Here is a 23,538-nt window from a genome sequence, read left to right as displayed (position 1 = left end):
GAATGAGTAGGAGAAAGCATTTGGTATGTTACAGACAAAAATTGTCTGCAAGCTGTGTTCTATGCGCAGTTTAAAATGATATATATTCTTTCCATATGTATGTATATCCTTTTTTTTTAATAACTCATTAAATTACATGTGTTAGTTAACAGACACATGGTGTCTTTGCACCAGCTTCTACATGCACTGTTTGAAGGAGTTAAAAAACATCTTTTGGAAGCTCTAATCCTCTGAACTCAGCTGGATCAAGCACAAATTCTGGTCTTGGTCAAATTCAAGTAAAATTTGGCTAAATCCTCAGAAGCCCTGCCAGCAGCTGTGCACGGTTCTGCCTTATTGGCAGTGACTCTCCCACATGGCCTCTAGAAGCCATGGACCAGCCTGTACCCTGAGAAACAAGGGGCTTACACCATGGAGCGGAGGTGAGCAGGCTCTGCGATGAGTTGGATCAGAATTTAACACGCAAGCTCAATGCCGCTTTTCTTGCACTCAGCAACTACTCAGCCCATGCTTCTTCATCTTGCAGAACTAACCAACTGCAGCATGTATCTGTGTTTTGATAACATGTAGGATCAATGGCGTAATATAGTCGTGCTTTATCTTGTAATTTTGGATTACATAAATTGTTCTAATCCTGAATTACTCTTTACCTATCAGTAGGTTCACACCTGATATGTGCTGACTGGCGCCGTTCTTTGTATCTCAGTATCTGTGGCCGCGTGTGTGACAGCCTCCTTGCCTTGTCCCTGGAGCAATTTGCAGCTAGTGGACGGGCATCAGCTTGGCTAATGTCCACCTTGTATGGCTGAGATCTCAGTAGCACATTGATCCCTGCTGGAACTGATCCGGTAACGATGATCCAATTTCCTCTGCTAGCAAATTTCTTGATTAGAATAAATTCTGTTTTTATAGATGTTCGTGCTGGAGCTCCGAATCGGCGTGTTTTTCAGAAACGTGCACGCTGACAGCATGCACTTAAGGTAGTAATGTATTACAGGCTGACCTTTCAGCGGCCAATTGCTAAGGACAGAAGGCAGTTTTACAACCACAGGGCTGCAAGCGCGCAGCCACCTCCCCGAGCTTCACTCCCTGCGCAAAGGAGGTGAGCGCGCCCCAACCCTCCGGCGGAGCGGCGTCGCCCCGGGCCCTCGCGGGGCATGGGAGGCGAGGCTGCCCCGCGTGGCCTGGCGCCGGGGGGAGCCGCTTGGCAGCGCCGGGGCCGGGCCGGGCCGCTACGGCCGGGGCGGCGGCGGGAGAGCGGCGCGGCGCTGTGCCCGGCGGCGGCGGCGGCGGCGGCGGCGGGGCGAGGGCCGCGGGGGGCCGCGGGGCGGGCGTGCCGCTGCCGCTGCTGGTGCCTCAGCTCGGGCGGCTCCTGGCGGCGGCGGCGCTCGCAGCCCCTCCCGGGCGGCGGCGGCGGGGCCCGATGGCGAGACCCAGCGCTGCGTGCCCGCCGCCCGCCCGCCGGCTGCTGGCGGCCGCCCGGGCGCTGCTCTTCTGGGCGCTGGTGTACGGCTACTGCGGGCTGTGCGCCTGCATCGCCGGGCTGCGGCTGCTCTGGAGCATCGGCCGGCGGCCGGGCGAGACGTTCCGCCGGGCGGTGCGGGAGAACCCTCCCGCCTGCCTCAACGACCCCTCGCTGGGCACCCACTGCTACGTCCGGATCAAGGTGAAGGCTCGGGGCAGGGCGGGAAAGGCCCGAGGGCGCCCCCGCGAGCGCGCCCCCGCCCCGTGCGCGCGGCTGTCCTGCGCGCTCCCCGTGCCCGCGCGTCCTTGTCCCTGTCCCTGTCCCTGTCCCTGTCCCTGTCCCTGTCCCTGTCCCTGTCCCTGTCCCTGTCCCTGTCCCTGTCCCTGCCTCTGTGCCCCCGGCCCGTCCCCGCGGGGTCCCCGCCGTGCGCAGGGGCCGCAGGGAGGAAGGGCCCCGGTCCTGGCCCCCCCCGGGAGCAGCGCCCCGCGGAGCTGGGGAGCTCCCGGGGTCGTAGAAGGCGCCGCGGATGTCCTCGAGCCGTATTTGGGGTGAAACGAGTGCCGAGCCCTAAGTTCTGTGGGGTCCGGGCAGGTGCTTTTTTTGCCAGGCGGCACTGATCCGAACTACCGAGCCTCCCCGCTGCTCGTGATCCGCCTGCTTTCTTTTTCCAGCATCACTGGGAGGCACGCACATGCTTCTTCACTCCTGTGCTGCATTCTTCTTCCCTATAGTGCCAAACTGCAAGTGGCTGGGGTGCTGGGAAGTGGGGACTGTGGCAGGACGGAGAGAGCTCTGGGGGCAAAGGGAACTCTGTCGATGTGACGGTTGGTCACGCTTTTCGGGCAATATGAAACCCGCTTGCCGTTGGCTACTGTGTGGCTTTCCTACATGTATCCTACAGACCTGGACAGATTTCAGCAAAAGAAAGAACAAAGCGTGTTTCAGATAAGATGGCAATGACCTACGTGTGTCTTGGGGGACTGCAAGGATTGTTGCAGTAACAGAAAAAAGGGAACTGAAAGGAGCAACCGAAAAGGTAGAGGGTGGGCTTATTTTGGGGCATGTGACATTTAAACTGCTGCTGTGCAAGTGACGATCGAATCTGTATGGGTAAAGGCCATGTCCTTAAAAGCAATAAATAGATTAAAGTAAAAGCACTGAGGGTAAATCCCTAAAGGACACTAACTGAAAGAAGCAGGATGGAGGAGGGCGAACCGACTACCCATGGAATGAGAATCTCTGGAAGAGAACTGAGAAACTTCTGTTGTTTTAAAGGGGTCAAAGGCAGGGATGATACAGGGAATGGTGAAGATGATGTACTGGCCCTAAAATGTAGTGAGAAGGTATCAGCAAGTGCTTAGAAATGTACCACCATCTGTATTTCTAGGGACTCCAAATTCACTGGCATCCCAGAAGAGAAATATTAGTGTAACTTTGGGCAGAACTGAGCCAAAAGTTCCTACTATATCTATAGTGAATATGAAGATACGAAAACATTTTTTTCCATTCCAGAGCTCTTTCCAAAACCAAGATGTAAGTTCATGGCTTTTTAGCTGGTTGGTGACTTAGCAGTGCCAAGGTATTTCAGAGACTCTGAAGCATCTCAGGCAAGAAAAACCTGTGCAGTTGCGATCCTCAACATGACATGAGATCTTGATCTACTGCAAAGGCAGGGTTTTTTTCTTCCCTTTTTAAAATAGCAGCGATGGTGCAGGCTCTGACATTTGTTCAGGAGCTGTATGACCTTTCTTCCTGCAGTTTCTTTCACATGACTTCTAAACAGCATGTTGTATTTTGTGAGCTAAGTCTTTGCTGACTTCTGTATCCACCCCTGTGCAAGAATTCAGTAGCCTGGTAGGCATAATTTCAGCTTATTTACTGGACTTGACCTGGAGTTAGTGCAAGCTTGCATTTATTCACTTCAGTGGCATTTCAGTGTTCAGCATCTGGACTGCTAACAGTAAGTTACTTGCCTGCTGGTAATTCTCGTAAGACCCATTTTCTTAAAAGGTGCATCAGAAATAGTGGCTAGGCTACAAAGAAGATGATTACATTAAGGCTTTATTTTCTGAAGCAAGTCTGAAGCCTTGAACAGTAAAAGAAACAAGCAAAAAGTACTTGCTTTGTAGTTGCTTAACTTCGATTTCTTTATGTTTTTAAGAATGCATGCCATCCTTTATTGTGCCACACTGCAGTGTGATGGTTTTAAATAGTTTTTAAATAGTTGCACAACCTTAGAAACTAAGCGAAAGTGTGAAAGTGCATTTAAAGTATACTATGTCTTAAAGTCTTTCCACAAAGCACATGCCATGTCTGTGTGAAGAAAGGTCCTAGTTCCTACAATGATCCTCACTGCCTAGTGCCCATGGGTGTGCTCTTTCAGACCATGAGTGTGCTCATGGCTGAATCGACACACAGTCAACACAGCTTGGCACGCAGCAAGGACGCCCTGCCCAGGACTGTAGCAGCTGGGGTGTGGGATGCTCAGCATTGCCAGGGGGCAGTGGTACCTGATCTCGGGAACGTGTTAGACTTCAGCTTTGAGAATTGACAATTCGATTTTTTTTTCAGGGACAATACATTGTTCCTTAGAGTATTGTCTAAAGCCATTTTCATTCTCAAATCCAAGTACAGCAGTTCTATGCAGCAATAAAAACACAATACTTCTTCTTCTCTCGTTCTAGGATTCAGGGTTAAGATTCCACTATGTGGCTGCTGGAGAAAGGGGTAAACCACTCATGCTGCTGCTTCATGGCTTTCCAGAATTCTGGTAAAACTCCCTACAAGCTTTCGTTGTATAAATGAGGCTGCTTAAGATACCTGAGAGTGATGATCAAGCTTAAATATCCTCAAAGTGAACTTTTTTATATATCTGTGGATACTAAAAGCATTAAGTTCTAGTAGGAAACAAACCATTGAAATTTTTAACTGCAGCAACCACAAAAAAAAATCCTGCAGTCTGACTTAACCCAACTATCTTTTTTTTGTATTGTCTGTGCACTTTCATTCAAATTTTGGGGAGGAACTACTCATTTTTAATGAACTTCCCACTTGGAAAACACATAACATTTATACTGACATGGCTAAACTTAGGAATTATAGTAGAGGGTGCTAAAATGAGGATCCAAGATATGTGTGCAGTACGGATGGCTTTGTTAAAAATACTACATGTAAGTTTTAACTAGGGGAGGGGGAGAACTGTGAATTCTATAGGCTACTTTGCAGCCTAATTTCAGAGTGCTACTCAGGGAAGAAGGCTCTATTTTTAGTTCGTCATAAGATGAATGACGAATCACAACCAACCCAAAATGTTTGTTTGTAACAAAGAAAAGCAGTCATGTGTCCAGCGTTTGAACAGAATTGCTTGGGCTGTCACTGCCAGATTTGCCTAGTGAGGCACGGCATGCAGAACTTACACCTAAAATCAGTAAGTGAATAGAGGAAGTGGTGATGCCAGTAATTCAGCAAATTAAATGATCCTTTTCCTTTCTAAACTCAGATATGGAGCTAGGCTCCAGCGTTGGAATTGTGATCTTTCAAGCTGGACTCAGGTCATGCCATGATAAAGTGACCCAGGTAAAATAGAGGTCAGTTCTCTTCCCTTAGAAATTTCCTGGAGATAATAAAGGCATTGAGGATGACGGTAGAAAGTCATATTTATTACTTTACAATACATTTTCAAAGAAGCAGATTACTCTAATAATAAATTGCTAATTAAAAGTCTAAAAGCTGTAAACTTTGATTAAAAGTCAGTTAGACGGAGGGGAGTTGCATATTCTATGCAAGCATTATGCATATCTTGCATAACATGTATTTAACGTGTATTCTAACATAATAAGACAGCTGAGACTAGAGCTAATTTCCCCTGCAGTGGGAATAATATGCAAAATTCAGCATTTTATGTATTTATTCTACTGAGATCCAGTGTATTGTTTTCAAAATTCAGAGAGCTGTTTTCATGGTTTGCAATGGTAAATGACAATTAGTCTATAAATTAGTCACACTACAAATACTGATGCTAATTCAATTAGTGCAGAATTTTAATGCAAGAACAGAGATTGTTCTGAGAGCATGTAATAAAATAATCACAAGAGATTTTAAAACAGCATCAGCTTTGTACTGTTTGACTAGCAAAAAAAAATGGATAAAAATGGATAAGATTCACAGTTACAATTCTCAATTGTAACAAATCCTCTGCCTTCAAATGTCTCAAGGTTATAAGTAAGACAACTATAACCAGACAACACTGACCTTAGTGAGTGACTGAGTACATCTGAAGATGAAAGATCACTAAAGAATATAATGCACCAGAGCCATTAAGTGCTTTAGATGTACAAGAACTTGAAAATCAATATCAATTTTGTGGAAAGACAATATTCAAATATTTGAAAATGAGCATGATGTATTGAGACAGCTGAGTACCTATAAAGACATGTGTTAGCTCCTAGATTTTATACAAGCTGCCCTTCAGAAATAATGTGATCAAAAAGTCACAGAGTAGTTTCCATTATTCAGCCTTATGAAAATGAAGGCATCCACCAGCGTTTCCAAATTATGCCTGCAGAACAATTGTCCAGTAGTTACATTTCAGATAGGGTTAAAGGATTTCTTTGGATATAAAGCCCAGTCAGCCAGACATTTGGTGACTGATAGACTGTTGTGAAAACAGGAGATGAGGATAGCAACTAGACATGTTTCTAAAACAAACGCAGTTTATTTATTTATTTATGGGCTTTGTTGATTATTCTTACTCAGGTATATATGATAGCTGCAACAGTTACCATGGCAAATTCAGCTTCCAAGTTATTGTATAATGCCTTTAAAAATTTAATTCCTAGAGATCTTTGCTAAGTCTTGCATTTGCATTATACAGCACTGACATGAAAAGATTCTGACTGTTCTGTTTACATGAATACAAATTTCTATAATTAATGGGTATTATTGTAATATTACTTACGGTATGTTCAAAATCATGGAGGCAAGGCTGGAGGCAAAGCTAAAGTGGAACAGCCAATGGACTGATATAGACACTGTTTTGAATTAAGGTAGAATTCTGTGCTTCTGATGATTCAAATGCATTCAGATAAATATCATTTATCTGAGACTATTGAAACGAGAGCAGAAATAAAAGCTAGATCCTAGCAAAGAGGGATTCAGCCATTGTTACATAGACCTAGAAGGATCGTGTTTTTCGTGTACCTTTCTATTGCAATATAAGATAAGGCCATGTCTTTCTTGGTAGTGGCTATTCTGAAATTTAATTGGTTTAAATTAACAATTGAAGGCAGGCAGTTCTTGTAGGATCAAGCCTTCCATTTTCTTATTGTTTTTGCTCTTATAATGCAGTCATCCACTCAGTATGTACTAAAACAGAATGAGGAATAGCCCAGGACTTACTAAGTTCTTTACCTTGTATGTCTTTAAAGTATGTAATGCTATCACTTTTCCATAGAAATGCAAACAATACAATACTTTATGCAGTACCAACACACTGTGAGATTGCTCTGGAACAATTCTGGTAGTATAGCAATACAGAGGTGTACATAACATAAATCATATGGAATTCACCAAGTTCATTCGTTATTCATTGTATTTCTTTCTTTGGTTAATTTAGCATATGAATTATCTGACATTCCTTTTCTGAAGAGAAAAAAAAATCTGTCCCTTGAGGCATATTTCTCTAGTCTTACCAAAATTTGCATGTGAACAAGCCAGGGAGGAAAGAAAGCTTGTCAGACCTTTCTTTTTGGATGATATTATGGTTACAAAGATAAAACAGAATACTTCTCTCTGTGCTCTGGTTGCCTGCTTCCTTAGCAACAAAGGGACCACGCCAGACTCTAGAAACCACTGAAATATCCAGGCTCTGGCCATGCCCCCGCTCTAGCAGCTGCATTTCCTTACTGGAGAATTCAAGAAGGGAGCACAAAATTGCTGTAGCCACAAACAACTATCAGCGTACCACAGAAAGAAAAAAGAATCTCATTGCAAACAAAGCCATGATAACTTACGTTCAGCTATCTGGGAGCAAAAGCATTGACTGCATTTTAGTATCATACTGCTTGACCTTATAACTCCAACTTTTTTTTTCCTCTTTGTTAGGTATTCTTGGCGCCATCAATTGCGGGAATTTAAAAGCGAATATCGAGTGGTGGCCCTGGATTTGAGAGGTTATGGAGAAACAGATGCTCCTTCTCACAAAGAAAATTACAAGTTAGATTGCCTGATAACAGATATAAAGGATATTTTGGAATCTCTGGGTGCGTTAAAAGAGAAACTACTCAGATCATAGACAATTTAATTTTCTGGGAAAAGAAAACACATTAATATCTATAATTGATTTCAAAAAAAATGCATTCTGTTTAACATATACACATTATGGATATGTATGGATATAAAGCTAAAGATACTCATATTTTATGGACGATTATCAATACTAGTGGAAAAAAATTGTTTTCCAATTGTCACATGTATGTCTGCGTAAACAATATGTAGAGATGATTTTCCGTCATGAGTTTAAAATGCTGTGAAATCCAGCAGGACAAACCTTTGGTCTTTTCCCCTAACTAAAAAGACTTTCACTTACTCCTACCCATTGCACTCAATGGGTACTGTTGTAGATTAGTCTAATAGCACTTGCAGACAAGAGAACTGGTATCAGGTGAAATTCTTCTAGCACAAACAAGATAGAATAAATGTTGTGGGCTTTACAAATATGGTGACAGTGCATCTGCTGTGTTAAGAAAAAAAAAATCCCAAAATACTACTCCTGCATAGTAGTCAGTGCACAAGAGCTGAATCCCCGTGTCTTATACAGCAATGAAAGCAACAGAAGGAAGAACAGCGAATACATTGCTCTCTGTGGCAAATACACGGTGTGGTAATCTTGAACTAAAGCAAGTGTGCAAAATTTGCTCCTCCAGTTCAGCAGGAAGTATAGCTGTTCTGGCAATAAACTAACACCTAGTGAAGGGTATTTCTCCTCTGTACCAATAATAAGATGAGATTAGACCCATTCTCTGAACCATTTTAATTCCTTGGATACTCTAGGGATACAGTGCTAGAGATAAGTACAACTTCCTGCGTTTCACATGAAGAAATAGCAGAGCAGTGATGCCAGTCTTAAGGTTTGAATTTAGGATTTGCTTTGATTGTGATATTTGAATAGCATCAAAAAATTGGGCAAGCTGTCCCCACACTGTGTTTACATTTTCCAACTTTCACTGGTTGTGTTAATCTCCATGGTAATGCCATGGTTATGCTTGTGAAGTGCTCTCATCATAATGCAATTTCATAGGGATTTAAGTATTTCTGGGGGAAAAAAAAAAGTATTTCTGAGGCTTCCTATCATAGTTTGTTCTAACCCCAAGGTAAATTCTTTTGGAGAACTTGATTATATCACAAATGCTCCATGAGATTTCTATTCAAGAGGGGTTTTAAGATGCTTTGACAACTGTGTCCAAATTTCTGTCAGAATTCAAAACATTTGGGCTTTTATACATTTTATTTGTAGCATACATACTCAGTATTACAATCCTCAAGGAGGATTGTGATGGCATGTGAGACTGTAGTATGTATTCTAGGAAGGGTTAAAGGAGGAGTAGTTAGGCTTTCAAAAACAGTCATGATTTTTCCTCCTTTTATTGTTGCAAAAGTCCCATTTTCATGAATGGAAGAATAAGTAGATGAATGCTAAGAGCTTTTAAAATTGCCATTAAAACAGCATGTGGAAAAGTGCTACAAGCCTGCTAAATATATAAATGTGTTTAATATGTATATGTATTATATATATGGCTATTAAGTGTAATTCCCCCTTTTTGCATAATGGTGGTGTTTAGTCCTTAGATAACCTCCCATATTCAAAGCAATTCATAAAGATTAATTTTGTTCAGGAGGGGCTCAGGACATCTCAGTCTTTCTGTTTGCAGTTTCAAACTTCAAACTCCCTAAACACAGTAACTGTACATGCATTATAATGACTGCAGCTTGAATCATGCATTTGACCCTGAATTAGCTGATATGTGTGGCTATTTGGATGCCAAATTACTTCAGCTTCACATTTACACTTCAAGTGTGATTGAAGCTAAATTAAATAATTTTAATTATGTGCTAAATTTTTAGCTATAATAATGCACTATTTTTTCTGCCTTTAGTAATGGAAGCAGTGCAGTATTACATAGTTACATTAATACATATGCTGGACCACCTACTTTACCCAGAAATTGCAATATTTTTTATGGATACAAATTTCACTGAAATAAAAGCACAAATCTGTGTTTATGTGGTAGGATACAACAAGTGCGTGTTGATTGGCCATGACTGGGGAGGAATGATCGCTTGGTTAGTGGCTATATGTTACCCTGAAATGGTGACTAAGCTGATTGTGGTTAATTTCCCTCATCCTTCTGTGTTTACAGGTGAGTTTTATAATAGTTATAATGTTACATATGTATATGTGTTAACCCAGACTATTTGCATTTTCATTAAGATTGTGTTTTCTTTGAGGTTGCTTAAAGAAGAACCAACTACTTGCTCTTCTAGATGTTCAGCGGATAAGTTACCAGAACTCAGTCCTTCTCACAATCTGGAGTGTATTTTATGAAGCTGTAAAGTATTAGGTATTTTACTTTGGGAAAAAATTTACTGTAGGAAGTGGGAGTGTTTGCAAGCAAATTTACTGATCTTTTTTCTTAGTCCTGGAAGGTTCACAAAAACATAATTTTCATGTACATGAACCTGGCAGGATAAAGTTCCCTGAACATGAATGTGTATTGCATTATGCCTAGGTTAAGGTCTCACTGCATTATTATAACTACAAAACAGCCTTTGTATAAATGACGATCAGACTTTTAGAGTTTAATCCTGATTTAGGTGACAAATGAAACTATGATCTTGTACAATATTCACTGCAACAAGACAACTTCTTCAGGCTACATACTAGAGGAGTGTGCTAGCAATGAGTTCAAAAAGGGTGCACTAGCGGAATTTGTTGTATGATAGGCTTTGAGCTTGTCTGCTACCCAGAATGACAAAATATTTCGTAGGTATTAGATCTATGTTCAGTAGTTACAATGACAGTAGTATCTCATTGATTTTAATTTCTTAAATTGCAGACTTTATACTATTTCCATTCTAAAGTCACCCCACTTGCCCAGAAATAGTTGAGAAAACTCAGTGAAGCTTTAATTTTCATCTCAGAACCATTCATACCTATTGTTCTCACAGTGTTCTTGGCCACCTTTCTATGGTATTAAAGAATATTTTGCCAGGTAGTTAAGCTTCACTTACCCAACGAAATGTCCATTCCCCACCACTGGAGCAAGCAGGAGCTTTTGCAGCATTTTCACTGAGATTGGGAGCCAGGCTGTACAGAAGCAAAATACATATTACTATAGCTTTTCTTAGTATTTGTTTGCATATTTTTAAAAGTACAAAACATGTTATGTAGCTTCATAAAGTATCCCTGGATCAAATTTGTTTGACTGTGGATTAAATGAAAATAGCTTATAAATGGAGTATTCTCCATTGCCTTTAACATCGTAATCTTTACTATGATAAAAGTCTGGGTTTTAATTATTTTTTTATTTACACAATTAATTCTGTAATAGCCGTTAACATCCTCCCAACCACTCGTAAGGGATTATTGTATTTATGCATTTGAAATCACGATCTTTCTTTGTGCCTTACATATCACTACTTTGGGCACACCTTAATGACTTAGTTACTTGATGCATGCCATTTCTCATTGCTAACTGATAGCAATTATGATACCAGATTTTTTGAGAGTTTCCATCTCAGGATTTTTTGACTTACCACTACATTCACATATTCTAACATCAATGGACTGGTAACAGTGCTGTATTTGTTAGATTAAGCAATGAGGCGGGGAAGTCTCCCTATTAGAAAATGGTGATTTATCCTTTCCCAATATTGAGAAAATCTCTATAATCCTCTTAGTAAAAATAAATTTTAAAACAAAAACTTTGTATGTCACGCAATATTGGAAATATTTTAGTTTAATAACATATTTGGAAACATAATAGTAATATATTAGCACAGAAAAGTCAAGTAAGCATTATCGATGATGGTCCATTAATGGAAAAATGTAATGACTGATGCAGTTTAGGAGTGTGTAAGATATGAGTGCTTAGAAGGTGGCTGAGGCTCCAATTTACTTTTTTTTTTTTAAACCCATTTTTATTCACTACCAGAATGGGAGTGCAATTTTGCTTTTCTGAATTCGCATATCTAAAGGATAGGTTCTAGACCTCCTGGTATCTGCGTACATTCTGTGCTTGCTTTGAGAAGTTAGACACTTGAATGTCGGTGTTGGCTCTTGCAATTTATCAGAGACATAAAATTTCAGTTTCAAAAAAGAGATTGCAAATTTGGCTGTATCACTCTCCTGTTATATATTCTTCAATGTCTTTCAAAAGTGGCACTGTAATCTTGATTACGGTTCTTGAAATTGCCAAGAAAGAAGACTTAGAAAAATTCTGTCCTTTCATGACCAGGATTGATGCTCCCTTTACAATGTAAGTGGATTGTCATCTACAGATTTCTGTACATCACATCTTTGATGACAGAAATACTGAAATGACAGAAGTAATACTTGCATTTATGCCTCTTATTCTACACCTGAAAAAATGCCTTGGACTCGCTATACAAATAGATCTCTAAGTGAAAATCATATCAAGCAATTAAACTCTCAAATGTCAGTGCTCTCACCCAATCTTTGGCAGGCTTCAGTTTTGCTGTCTGTTTCTATTACCACTTATAAAACAAGAAGTATATTTTAATGGCCACATCATATACTTACTCCTGAAACAGTAATCATCTTATGTAACATAGCATACTCGAACGTAGTATTTTTAAAGCATTCCTTTAAGTTTAAAAAATAGTGATATTAGCAGTAATTTGCTTTGAGTCATCAGTTTTCATTTTTAATTCATGGGCATTTTTGTTTCAGAATACATTCTACGACATCCATCACAATTGATTAAATCTGCTTACTACTTCTTTTTCCAAATGCCATGGTTTCCTGAATTCATGTTTACAGTAAATGATTTCAAGGTGAGCAAACTGAGTGCTCTTCTTTATATATTTAACTGTCAGTGATGGAAGAATTGCCTACCTATGTTGGTGCCTTCTGATGTAATAATTACTGGAAAAAATAAAGAGCTTTCTGATTTTTCTTCAGTTGTATATATTTATACAAAGTGGAATATAAGTGTATACCATCTGTGGGATTCACAATTGCTTTTGCATTTCTGGCAGGCATTCAGGTACATACATCCTTTTAACCTCCATCTCTACTGTGTGTTGCTCCACCTCAGTAGTCAGCTGGTAACATTTTACTTCTGCCAATGCTGTGGGACACATTTGGTGCCTGGAGAACTCCTGCTGACTTAGCCAAAGCTTCCTGTGAGTGGTGGGCCATCCTCTCGTCCCTCACTGCCTGCTTCAGGGCAGGCAGCCTGGGAGTCTGGCTAGCACATTCTTCCAGGTGATTAATCGTGCCCGAGAAACCAATAAGGCCAACACCTTACATAACATTAAACAATCAATACAAATGTGTAGAAATGGAAAAAGCAGCTGAAGGCATGCATCCTCCCAGACGCATGCAGCCCCGTACCATGCTCCCGGTGCTGCATGCCTGTGGGACCGCGAGGTGGGGAGCTCCCATCTCCTCCCTCCCAGCCTCTCAGCTGCTGGGGCCCATCCCCGAGAAAAGTGTGTGCCTGCAGCCTGCCTCTGCCTCTCACGTTGCTGTGCAGAACTGAGTAACTTGGTGATACTCATGTTTGCCTATACTTCAATTATTCTGGAGTAAGTTACACCAGAAATAAGTTTAGTGTGTGCTTTACATATAGCTCTCTAATAAAAGCATTTGAACCATTCATTCTATTCCCAACAACGTATAAATAGATTTTAGAAAGATGTGTCCTCTTGAAGGAGAAAAATAACATTTCTTAGATATCTTAGGCTCTTTATTCCTCCTTTGTAGGTTCTGAAAAGTTTATTTACCAGCCAGGCCACTGGAATTGGAAGGAAAGGCTGCAGATTAACAGCAGAGGATATCGAAGCTTATCTCTACGTCTTTTCACAACCCGGAGCATTAACTGGACCCATCAACCACTACAGAAATATTTTCAGGTCAGTGTAACATTCCGCAACAAGGTAAAATATTCTAGAGACCTCTAGAGGCCAAAAACGTTATTGTATCTTCTGCTACCAACATAGAAGAGAAAAAAGCCAATTGTTTTCAAAGTTTCAACAAGTGATGAATGCGTTGAGTGTCAAGCAGCCCAATGCAAAGTTAATTTTATGATGTATCCACGCAAAACAGTGAAACAACCAGAGTGCTGGTAAGGAAAATCTTTGTTCACAATCTGATAAAGTGAAGCCTCTTCCTCGCTGACAGAACTCATGGCAATCACAAAAATTCATCTCTAAACAATACTTGCAAACAAGTACCATTGATGTTAATTTCTATTATAGCTCCAAGTAAGTTACCCTCACTTTTCCTTGTAACTTTACAAAACTGTGTCTGGCTTCAATTTTGTTGTGCTTGGGCTGTTTTTTATAAAAACATTAGTTAGTTTGTTTAGTAACTAACCCCTTTTACTAACCCCTTTTTTTTGTTCTTGCATAGATTTCATATTGCTCACTGGCACCACTGAGCATGTATAGCAGGGAGCAGTCATGGAAAGCCAGCATCATAGGAAAGATTTTTGCAAGCTTAATATTTTCTCAAACAGTTTTCTGATCGTTTTAACTTTTGTGGAAGTCACTGGCTTGGCCTTAGTGGCTGACACGCTGTGGTTATCTACCAAAAGCTTAACAGGACCAGAGCATCTTTGATTCTGCTTATTCTCTATTTGTGACTTGCAGCCTTATAGCTAGCTACAAGGAATATACCAAGAGGAGTGGGTTTGAACTCTTTAGTCCGTTCCTGCCTCCAGGCTTCAGCAGTGCTAAACCTCCTGAGTGCCTCTCTAGCTTTCCTAAACTCAGCAGAGTCTCTGCAGTAGATTAACTTTCCATTTTCCCTGGACCACGCTTAGTGCCACCCTTACTGCTCTTCCTGTGCCCTCCATGCTGTCCCTGGAACTACACAGCAGGGCCCCAGCATAGGGCTAACGAGGAGCTAGGGAGGCAGGAGAACCTAAGCCTTGCTCGTCACATTTGCTGCAGCACCTCGCACCTGTGAGCACACATGAACCAGCTGCTTCTCTGACAGTGACAGGGAAGGAGCTGTGACAGCCGGTAGCTGGATTGCTGTGGGATTCTGATGAGATGAGAAGAGTTGCACATTTCAACTATTGTTTCAGGCTTTTTGCAGGCTCAAGAAAGAAAGCTTAGTATCAGTTATTAATCAGAATGGATTTTCACAGATATTAATTACTGTTGATCACTATTAATTACTGTTAATCACTACTAATTCCTCTGTGTGTGTATGCTTATGCACTGTTTGGTTTATTTTTTTGATGAAAGTGGGCTGGCACTGGTTGCTTACATGTGACAGGTTTCCAATCCATTGCTATTCATCTGGAGTTTTGGCTCTTCGGGGCTTATTTTTTCTAGGAAGTTATTTCCAAAGAGATGATTGAAATCACCTACTTCCATCCATCATGAGCACATTCTTGTATAAAAAGCACAGCAATCCTTCCATTCACTGTACTTTAGATACAGGCCCAGGAGAGTTTTCCTAAGGCAACAAATCTTGCAAGGCACTTAGCACAAAGGAATAATAATGAACTGTACAGTAGTGAAAAATATACATAAAAATAGTAAAGGGATCCAGAATAGTTTGAAACTTAAAGAGATTAATGTAAATGTACTGAACCAGATCATCAGATAACCAGTTTAAAAAAACGATACTATGAATGAGCTATGGTTCAGTGGGTTGGGTCAATTTGGTTTGAAAAATGAGATCTAAATCCACTGCTACAAAAGTCATTTTAAGAATTTTCCAAGTTCATCCATCAAAATGAAATTAAATAATTATGTGCAATTAAATAATAATGTGACATTTCATTAATAATTATTGATGTTATATATAAGTAGAGAGGAGGAATGTCTTCAAAGTCTCCAGTTTTGTCTTACATTAAACTAATGCATGCCATCTTTGTTCTTCGTCTTTCCCTTCTTACAGAGTATAGTTTCTTAACTAACTCCCAGGTTTCAACCTAGCACTCTAACTGTCATAACAGTTCATTCAGAATATCATTTTTATACATTATTGGTTTAAAATTGTTGTTTGGGCATCAGCATAGTAATGATTTGTATCTGATCACAGAATCTGTTCTGAATTGTTGCAGCTTGTCTGTTCTAATATGTGGCTAAGATAAAGTAATTCAAGAGTGGATATAAATAAAATTTTCAGCATCTCTGAAATAGATGCTTTGGAATAAATTCTGATGTGCTAATATGATTTATGTTGAAATAGTCTTTCATTTGTACCTATTTGTCTTCTACCATCTAATGGCTACCGTTAACATATGGAAGCATTTGTAAAGTAATTCCGTTTAAAATAATTGTATTACATAAAAATAATGAAAAGCTTTTATGGGAAATTTAAATGGGTCATTGTGGCACTATAATTTTTATTAACATTTTACCTTCTAAGGGCTTTTCTTCAAAATATCAACAAAATGACGTATAACGTATTTATCCTTAAACCAGTTTCAGTCTGCCAAATCTCTGGGTTGTGATGTTCGGGTTTTAAATAGATTATTACTCCATGAGAGGCAAATTTTTAAGGAACAGTGTTCTTTCACAGATTTAGGTACATAAATCCAAGGCCTTCAGAAACATACTGTAACTCTTTGGACAAAGAACTCTATTCCAGTTTGAAAGTTATCATGAATTTCATAGAGGAGTGAATGTAACTGACTTCAGTTCAGTATTGCGGTCATCAGTGCTCTATAGAATATCTTTTTCTAGAAATACTTTTACTTTTAGCTATACCACACAGTATTTAATTTTGATTAGGTCTGAAACACCCTAGCTGCTGTCTTCCACAGTGTCTAAAAATGGCAGCCTGCCATTTCCTTTACTTTTTGGGAAAGCAGTTGGGCTAGTCAGGATGATTTGAACACATATTCTAATTGTGAATCAAAGCATCATATTTCATTAAAACCTACTTACAGTAAACAATACAAGTTCAGAAATTTGCTATAGCATTCATCAATCCAGGGAAATCCACTGACCGACAGCGTTCTGGCCACATTGTTCTACGTTCCCTTTTGCAGAGACCATGTGGCTCCTGAGCTCTGCATCTTGAGGAAGCACCATTTGTGCTCCAAAAATAAGACCTCTGTTGCAACCAGCTCCTGAAATCAGACACGTAACTTTAGCATCCTTAAAAACAGTTAGAGTACTTTGAGTCACATTAATGTTTTATTGGTGTTGTAGAAGATAATACAGAACCTGGAAAGCTTGCAATAAGATTATATGTATTGATTTCAAAAGCTAAGTTGATTGAAACCTGTCTTGGTGATTTCTATAAAACAAGACTAAACTAAGTATATTTTATTTTTAAAGCTGCCTACCTCTGCAGCACCATGAAGTCATCATGCCAACCCTGCTGTTATGGGGAGAAAGAGATGCGTTTATGGAAGTTGATATGGCAGAAATTACACGGATTTATGTTAAAAATCATTTCAGATTAACTATTTTGTCTGAAGCCAGTCATTGGCTCCAGCAGGATCAACCTGACATAGTGAACAAGTTGATATGGACCTTTCTAAAGGAAGAGACGACAAGAAAAAGAGAATGACTGTTTGTACATGTTCTAAGGGGTCTACATAAAAGCTCTTCAGATTTAAAAAGTAATTGTTATCAGGGCCATATTTCCAGCTTGCCTTCTATTTTGAGCTCTGTTAGAGAAAAGTGTTTTCAATGTACTGTACATTTGGACACCAATGTTACTGCTAAAAGAAGTGAGTATGAGAATATCTGATACCAACATTGGTTTTACCTGTATACTTGTATTTTGCACATAAAAGCACCTGCCTTAAGATATATGTATTTGTACAGAAAGAAAATCACAGAAAGTTGCTTGGTTTTGTTTTCTCCCTTGCTTTACAGTCTCAATGTATGGTGCCTTTTACAAATTTATAATGAAAGAATGGAGCGGTGCCATACAGAGGGAAGTCATGGGTTGTCATTCTCAATTTACCTGATTCTTTTTTTTAATTTTACCATTATTTACCCTTATTTCACCATTAAACAGTTACTAACTCTTTTTATTATCTGTATTTTAGCATATTGAATGACTGAAAACTTTCTGGGCACATTTCTAGTCTTCAAGTGAATAATGACACAGATCTTGTTGTATTGTTGGATGCAGCTGCTTTGTGTGATGTGTTTTTTTCTTTTTGGACTGAAAAATGGGAACCTGTACACTCAACATACCTGAACAAGAAGAATGAAAAATTACGAGCTAATGTGTATCGAGTCCACCTTTGTCCAATAAAATGCAACTGACACTACTCCCTTTATCTGGCTTCCTACGGAGCGGTTTCTTAGCGAAGCTTCCAGCTGGCCTGGGCTAGCCGAGGTGCCTGGGCACTGAGCAGCCGTGCTCATGCTCTCGGCGGGGGAGCCGGGCCGCGAGGCCACGCCTCCTCCTGCATCGCCCCGCCCTTTTGCACTGCCGCGCCTCTCTGCATCGCCCCGCCCCAGCCTCAGGGGAGGGCGGGGGCAGGGGCAGGCGGGCCCCGCCGCCTCCCGTTGGCGACGGGCTCCCCCCGTTCCCCGCGCGGCTGACGGCGCCGTGCAGCGCGGGGCCGGTTGCGCCTTCGCAAGTAGCGCGGGGCGCGCAGCCGAGGCACCGTGCGTGATCGCCGCCCCGCCTGCGGCACATGGCGCGTTGCGGCGGCGGCTCCGCGCCGAAGGGCCCCGGCCCGGGAGCGACGGAGCGGCAGCGGCTGCGGGAGGCGCTGGCCGAGCAGCTGCGGCGGGACGTAGGCAGGTGAGCACGGGGCGAGGTGGGGTGGCGGCGGTAAGACGGTAACGGCGCTGCTAACGGCGCTGCTAACAGCAAGGGTGCGCTCCCGCAGGCTGCTGGCGGAGGGGACGCGCTCCGACGTGACGCTGCGGGCGGGCGGCGCGGCGCTGCGGGCGCACCGGGCCGTGCTGCTGGCGCGGGCGCCGCGGCTCTTCGCCCCGCTGGGCAGCCCCCGGGAGGCGCTGCGGCTGCGCGGCGTGGGACCGGCCGAGCTCCGGCGCTTCCTGCGGTGAGTGCGCGGCCGCGGCGGGCCGGGCTCCCCGTGCTGCCTGCGGGAACGCCGGCTGGGGGCTCGCCCCTTCCCAGCAGCCTGCGGGACGCCCTCCCGTAGCTGCCCGCTTCGTCACGGGTTTGTAAAGTGCGGGCGGGCTTCGGAATGGGACCGGGGGAAAAGTTGCAAAAACCCCGAATGTGTCCTTTAAACCGGCTGCGGCTGTTGGCACCGCTGAGAGTAGGGCTGCCTGGTGGAAACAGCGAAGGAAGAACTGCTGAGGGGTGCCCGGCCCAGCACAGCGCGCTGGGACGCCAGAGCCAGGAGTACCACGGCGGGGCAGCAAGTGGTGCGAGGGTCGGTGTGCTGCCCCTGTGCCAGCTGTTCGCAGCGATGGGACATCTCACGGGGCTGCCTAAACACTAGGCAGATACCTCTGGGGTGCTGGCTGCTGCTGTACTGAGCACAGCCGTAGGCACTGTCAGACTTCAGAAGACATCAGGATGTGCCTAGAAAACGCGTGCGCTTCTAGGCTTTAGAGAGTTGGCAAGAGGAAGGTGTTGCAGTTGTAGAGTTTAATGCCTAAAATAACATAGGCTGACCTCTCCCTATTGGTGTCATCCATCCTTTCCTTAAAGGTGTAAAGGCAGCAGATGGCTAAAATACGTATTCAGGATATTAAAATTGCAGTAAGTATGAAAGAATACTTTTTGCACTGAGAGCAGCATCTAAAACACAGTCATTGTAGTTGGGCAGGCCGATGAACAAACGGGTGTTTGTCAGTTTCCCACTACAGCCTCAAGCAGGAGCATCGGCCAAGCAGCGAGAAAGAAAACGGGGTTTGTCTTTAGATTTTTCTTAAATTCATCCTTAGTTCAGTTTCATTAATTTGCTTCATATTCGTGTAAGTGGCAGTACAGAAGACTTCCATGCAGAAGCATGACACTGCAAATTAAAAACATATATATTTTAATTTTTAAATTGGGAAATTATTGGGAATAATGATTTCATTACCTGCTGTTATATTATACCTTTGCTTTCTTACTGGTAAGCACTTGATATGTCTACAGTTCATAAACATTTGCTTTCAACTTTGTCTGCATTTGCTGAAAGGCAAATAATGATCTCCAGAGTATTGCAGGTTCTCCAAAAAGTATGCTTTTAAGTCTTGAAAAACATCTTTTGATTCAAAACAGTTCATCTAAATATAAATGTTTTTTAGTTCTTAAAAACTCTTTTTTGAAAAGAGTTCTCAAACCTTTCTAGCCTTAAAGTCAACCTCCACACATACTCTGAACGACATATGAAGTGCATTTTGCAAGACGGTTGTTTCTTCTTCATCTTCAATGCTGTTTGCCACTTCAGCTTTTGAATTCTCTAACTTAGCACACTGTGGAAATGTGTGTCACAGAAAGCACTGAAGTTGGACGGACATAAATGGCTTTAGACCAAGGAAAAGAAGCAGCACTGGTTGAAAAGAGCCTAATTTCGTTGTTGGACTGATGACTTCTGCTTGTAGCGATGGTACTTACAGCTAAGGTATAAATGACTTTGATCTCAGCAAATCCAAAATAATGCCTTGATTTACAGCTTGAGGTTGAGAGGAATCAAGCCTACTTCATCTCCATGCTGAGTTGTAACAAAGACCTTCATAAAGGCCCATTCTTGTAGTTGAGCTCCTGAGAGAAAGTTGTAGTCTACAAAAGTTGCAGGTTTTATGGTTATAAATAATGTTCTTCTATCAAACAGAAGTGGAAGCCTAGTGTAGTATTGAAGCATTCATCAAAGCTGTAGAAAAAATCTCATTCCCACTTCCTGTTTGCATTTAGCTTTTCTTTTAGCTTTCCTTTGGGATTTAGGGATTTTTTTTCCCACAAGCTATATTCGGCTCGCACCTCAGCGGGACTTACTTCCTTTGGGCCCCTGTCCCTCTTAATCAGGAGGGACATAAGTTACAAGTTACTTGCGTGCTGAAGGCTGTGCAGCTCCTATTGCCAAACTTCTGAGCACTTTTGAGCAGGGAGGAGGATGTGGTGAACTTCATGATCTTTCTGCACAGCCTCAGCATGAAGTAGGTAGGCAGCTGAGCGCTGGTTTGTTTCTGTCCCTACACCTCACTGTCTGAGGACACCAGGAAGAAACTGTTGGTCACCAGAAGTACAGAATCCGTACTACAGACACTGCTCAACCCCCATTTTGTCAATATGACAGTAATGTACTATTGACTCTGCCCTCCAATAGCTTTCTGTCAAATCTTCAAAAACGCAACCAGAAAAGGTCAGCAACTGCAAGCACGTCACTGTCGCGAGCTTACTGCTCCAGCAGGGTTCTGCAGTCTGCCTTGAGAGGCGAACAACTTAGCATACCCGAAGGACAGCAGTTTGTCACATGTCATTAGATCATTAATATCTTGCCGTCTAAGAGGCAAACTGCTTTTTACCCTTTGTCCCATGAAGGGTAAGAAAGTATGTGAAGTTATATAGAATCCGTATTTTGAGTTGACTACTTGCTGTGGTGAGGATGGTCTGTTGAACTAAAGCATGTTAGGGGAATTTGTTCCTTGAGATTGCTAAGATACGAGAAAGGAAAGTATTCTTTCTTAATAGGTTTGGAACCTACATTTTATTACTTCATACCACTTAAAAATGCAGAAAAGCACAGGTATGCAAAATATATATGCTACATGGTCAAATAGGATCTAGATGAGAGATTAAATTCTATAGATCATCAAGCAGGAGTATGCGGAACATATATACTATGCACACACATACATGTGTGTATGCACACACAAACATCTACCTATGCACACATTAACAGAACGTTTGGTCTTGGCTATGCAGTGCTTTCTTAGCAAGTCTACAGCTTTAACTGTAAATCATCTCAATTCATTGTAATGCCACCGTGCTTTTAGGTACTTTAACTAAAATACTGGTAGAATGGCTTCCAGTAGAGTTCTAGTGGGTAGTTGATTTTTTTTTCTGTGTTTGTTTGTTTGTTTCTATTTTACCAAGGCAAAGTGAATGCTTCTAATAAATAAAGGGGGTATAAATTATATTTATGGGCATGTGGGAGCTGGGGGCTGTTTTCTTAAATGTTTTTGTTTGTCTTAGTTTGTATTCCCCAGTAAATATTCTGGTGATCTGTGCTCTGGAGTGCAGGTCTGAAACTGAGCATCAAGATGTTATTAATGTCAGGGCCTGCTGTCATCCAGCTGAGGAAAATCTGCCCAAATTCAAAATGAGCACCTCCTCAGCTGATAGACTAGTTAGAAGTTTAGGCTGTTCTGTGCCTGAGCTAGACGTTTTTCCCTGTAGTTGCAGTCTTGATTTGGTAAGTGTTTTAATTTTTAACTACTGTATTTTTAAATATTCATCTGCGTGCTGTTTTAGACTAGTATTAGAAATGTTATGAGTAGGAAAGGGGAGGATAATTGTATATCATAACAAATATCCATGTTACATCATATAACCAGAGGAAAAGTTTCTTTACTGGTGTGTGTTACTTTAAAGTGTGCAATATGTATTTTTTCCATTCATACACTTATGTTTATTTGAGATTTTGAATGGCTTAATAATGTCACAGTGTTTCAGTACTGGTTTAAATAAATAAATAAAATAAAAATGCCAATCTGGCATTTCAGTTTGGAAAAGATAGCTTTAGAAATCAAAGTCTAGTTACTACTCTCATTATCTCCCAATATTTGTATTAAAGGGATGTGATTTAAGGAAGGCCAGAAGAGGACCTAATGACAGGATGCTGAAGTTAAAAATCAATAAATATGGATTAAATACAAAGGAATACAGTTGTCATTGTGACGTTTACAGCCACAGGGATCAATGTGCAGCACCAGCAGTTGATTCAAAGTAGATCAGCCAAGGCTTTGACCTTGTTATGTTTGTATAGTTGCATATCAGGCAGTAGAAGGATGCTACATCTAGTATAAGTACAGAGAAAAACATTCTTGAAGGTGAGCTACCAGACAGCGTGATGACAATAATCTTTCTGTAGACTCACCTTTCCTGTATAGAATAAATTTTAGGCTGTAACAACTACCTACAATTAGTACAACAGATGCCCAATAGCATTGTTGCAGTTTTATCTGTCACTTAGTCACACCTCTTGCAATCTCCCTGTTGTCGTGTCTGTCAGAATCTTTCCTGTGTGCAGGGAACAGCAAACAAGCCAGAAGGTGGGGGTACCTGCTAAAATTACATGACCTCAAGCCAACACCACAGAAGGTGATGGTTTAGCTCTATTTTTAGATTGACCGTCTCTTGCATGTGAGGTTTCCATAAAACAGTTGCACCAAATACAACACAATTTGTTTGTGCATATTTGTTCTTTAAATACAGCTAATACACAGTTAAAGTTTGTTTGCTGTGGTTATAAACAGGAGCTAAGCTAGTCACTAAGAATAATCAAACTTTGCTAAAGCAAGCAAGGTGGGAGGGAACGAAATACGTAAGATACTATGTGAAGCTTGTAGACTTTATGCTATATCCTGTTGTGTGAGTGTTGGGGGAGGGGAATGGGAAGAAAACCTTCACCATGCTGACATGCCTCTTTTACTAAAAAGAGGCTTTCAATGCATGTCAGACAGTCATAATGACAATCTTACCTCCTTTCCACCTACACAGAAACAATGAGTTTCTTTTATTATTTTTTTGATCCATGTTTACATATAATCTCAACTTCTTAGGGAAAGCTGAGAAGTTAAATTGTCAAGTAGCAGTATATTCAGTAGATGTGACATTAGTATCTTGCTTTGGAAAATAAAATATTTTAATGCCATGGATCTACATGTCCCCCACAAGGGAAAAAATCAATTTATGAGAAATGGGCAGA

General features: G+C 41.4%; 2 protein-coding genes across 10 annotated transcripts in view; both read left to right on the top strand.

Moving 5' to 3' along the window:
- The first annotated feature begins 1,142 nt into the window (after positions 1-1,142).
- On the top strand, positions 1,143-17,964 carry EPHX4 (epoxide hydrolase 4). 6 transcript variants are annotated; one of them, XM_080602919.1, is made up of 7 exons: positions 1,324-1,666; positions 4,150-4,235; positions 7,568-7,725; positions 9,754-9,882; positions 12,435-12,538; positions 13,473-13,621; positions 17,015-17,964. In XM_080602919.1, exons 1-7 carry the CDS (start codon positions 1,424-1,426, stop codon positions 17,247-17,249), a joined length of 1,104 nt encoding a protein of 367 aa, XP_080459045.1. In that variant the 5' UTR covers positions 1,324-1,423; the 3' UTR covers positions 17,250-17,964. The 6 variants fall into 6 exon arrangements, 5 of the variants coding, with proteins under 5 accessions (XP_080459044.1, XP_080459046.1, XP_080459048.1 ...); XR_013954428.1 differs by lacking the exons at positions 4,150-4,235; positions 17,015-17,964 and adding an exon at positions 9,971-10,083 and having other exon boundaries at positions 1,143-1,666; positions 13,473-13,506; XM_080602918.1 differs by lacking the exon at positions 4,150-4,235 and having other exon boundaries at positions 1,143-1,666.
- Positions 17,965-18,075: 111 nt separating this feature from the next.
- The window catches only part of BTBD8 (BTB domain containing 8), a 34,718-nt gene continuing 29,255 nt past the window's right edge, over positions 18,076-23,538 (top strand). For 3 of the 4 annotated variants that reach the window (XM_080602811.1, XM_080602813.1, XM_080602810.1), the window contains exons 1-2: positions 18,076-18,446; positions 18,535-18,711. In XM_080602811.1, coding sequence (XP_080458937.1) covers positions 18,337-18,446; positions 18,535-18,711 — 287 coding nt within the window. In that variant the 5' untranslated portion in view covers positions 18,076-18,336. The remainder of the gene's footprint in view (positions 18,447-18,534; positions 18,712-23,538) is intronic. The other variant, XM_080602812.1, reaches the window with a different exon arrangement.

The sequence above is a fragment of the Anser brachyrhynchus genome (genome assembly GCF_964034855.1).
Source record: "Anser brachyrhynchus genome assembly, chromosome: 8".
NCBI lineage: Eukaryota > Metazoa > Chordata > Aves > Anseriformes > Anatidae > Anser > Anser brachyrhynchus.
The sequence above is the reverse complement of the archived record's forward strand: the minus strand, read 5'-3'. Positions and strand labels throughout refer to the sequence as shown.